Genomic DNA, 1,885 nt, shown 5'->3' with positions numbered 1-1,885 from the left:
CCTAATTAATTGGTTTTTAGGAGCCCCCGGGATACATCAACCCTTTTCAGTAGGTAGGAAATTTTGAATTTTGCCCGGGGGGGGGGTGAACCTTCCTCTTTTTATGGTTTGTGGCCCTCCAAAGATTTTTTAGGGGGCGCAACTTGAACCCGGGCCCTCTTTGAGTTAAAGGAAATTTTTTTCTTTTGGTTTTTGGGGGGGGGGGGGGGGGGGGGGGCACTTTGTGTAAAAGAGAAAAGATACGTACTATGCTCAATAATTCACAGTCAAAGGCAATACACGCTGTTAGCAATCAGTTAAAGCAGTTTTTGACTCTCTTTTGTTCTGTGTTCTTGGGTGGAAGCCTTTTTTTTTTTTTTTTTTACCTATAGGCCTACATGTACTATGCTTTCTTAGATCTAAGACAACCTGCTATAAGCCCTTTCTGTTCACCATAACACATGGAAGTAAAAGCTAGTAATGGCATGTTTACATTTCTAGGTCTCCGATCTATGTAATTGTGTCAAATTCAATAAAATAATTATTATCATAGGCCTACTTTAAAAATTTCTTTTTTCGCTTGTTGAAAAAAAAAAGAAGCCAGCAGAAAAAACTCTTAACCCGGAAGTAGTTCAACACCCATGGGTTAAAACAACTCGCTACTTCACAAGATTGTCAGCAGGCTGGCACGTTTGTGAAACAGGTGAAAGGAGCGTATTGTGCCATTTTTTCGTGTCCTCGTGGATTTCTTTCAAGATGCCAAGAGGTAAAAGGATCTGTAACTGTACTGAAACAATGTATAGTTTGTATTGTCATGGTTTCAGAATTTGAAAACTGTAAAACTTAAAAATCTAATTTCCGATGAAAACAAAAGTACCAGTTATCGATAATGTTGCGTAGTGTACTGTTGTTTGTTTTTGTCGAAATTATTCGAGCCTGTGGTGAAACTCTCTAGGGCTTGGGTCTCAAGCTCTAACGACTTGACAAACTAATGTTCTAACAGTTCACGTTTTCCCTGTCATAATCTCTGTGTTAATTATATTAATTCACTTCTGCCAAGGATGGTATATTATCCCCTGGGCTCAAACCAGACTCAGTGCTGCATTTCATTCATTGTCTGTCAGATTGTTGGGTCAACACAGTTATATTATCTGCAAATGCTCATGTTCTTCAAAAAATGTCATCTTTTCTCAAAGGGAGTGTATACAGACCCGGTAACCGGGAACAAAGTCACAAAGTATACAGACCCGGTAGGGGAACTCTTTTGTGATTTCGGAGAGTTTCAGCGCCCTCTTGGCTCAGGGTAGACCTAGAAATCTAGGTTCTTCTACTTTAGATCTATGGTCTAGGTCTAGATCTAGGCAGACAGACATAAATCTTTCATCTAGTTTCGCGGCTAACCTAGATCTAAATGAAGATTGCGGATGTCGTTTCGATAAACGGTGGTTTTTCCTCCGTTTTGGAATTGGAGGAATCACAATCCGAAGAAAAGAGAACCAGTAAGTTACAATGTCATAATTTCAATCGAGCAGTCTCTCTCTCTCTCTTTCTCTCTCTCTCTCTCTCTCTCTCTCTCTCTCTCTCTCTCTCTCTCTCTCTCTCTCTCTCTCTCTCTCTCTCTCTCTCTCTCTCTCTCTCTCTCTCTCTGCTCTGTGTACCGCTCGCCTTCTCTTTTTCTTTGTTTGTCTCTGTATTTCTTTGTCCCCACCTATTTCCCACTCTATCTTTCTCTCGTTCCCTCCTGCCAACTGGGGCATGTCATATATATATATATTATATATAATACACTTTGCTAGCACCCCCCCCCTCTCTCTCTCTCTCTCTCTCTCTCTCTCTCTCTCTCTCTCTCTCTCTCTCTCTCTCTCTCTCTCTCTCTCTCTCTCTCTCTCTCTCTCTCTCACACAAA

The 1,885-nt window shown here is 41.0% G+C and overlaps 1 protein-coding gene across 1 annotated transcript in view; it reads left to right on the top strand.

Moving 5' to 3' along the window:
• The first annotated feature begins 620 nt into the window (after positions 1-620).
• LOC101853992 (28 kDa heat- and acid-stable phosphoprotein) overlaps positions 621-1,885 on the top strand; it is a 12,036-nt gene continuing 10,771 nt past the window's right edge. The window contains exon 1 of the mRNA XM_005090962.3: positions 621-745. Within this exon, the coding sequence (XP_005091019.1) occupies positions 736-745 (10 nt within the window). The 5' untranslated portion in view covers positions 621-735. The remainder of the gene's footprint in view (positions 746-1,885) is intronic.

The sequence above is a fragment of the Aplysia californica genome, unplaced genomic scaffold (genome assembly GCF_000002075.1).
Source record: "Aplysia californica isolate F4 #8 unplaced genomic scaffold, AplCal3.0 scaffold00024, whole genome shotgun sequence".
In the NCBI taxonomy this organism is placed as follows: domain Eukaryota; kingdom Metazoa; phylum Mollusca; class Gastropoda; order Aplysiida; family Aplysiidae; genus Aplysia; species Aplysia californica.
This window is presented reverse-complemented; position numbering and strand designations above follow the sequence as displayed.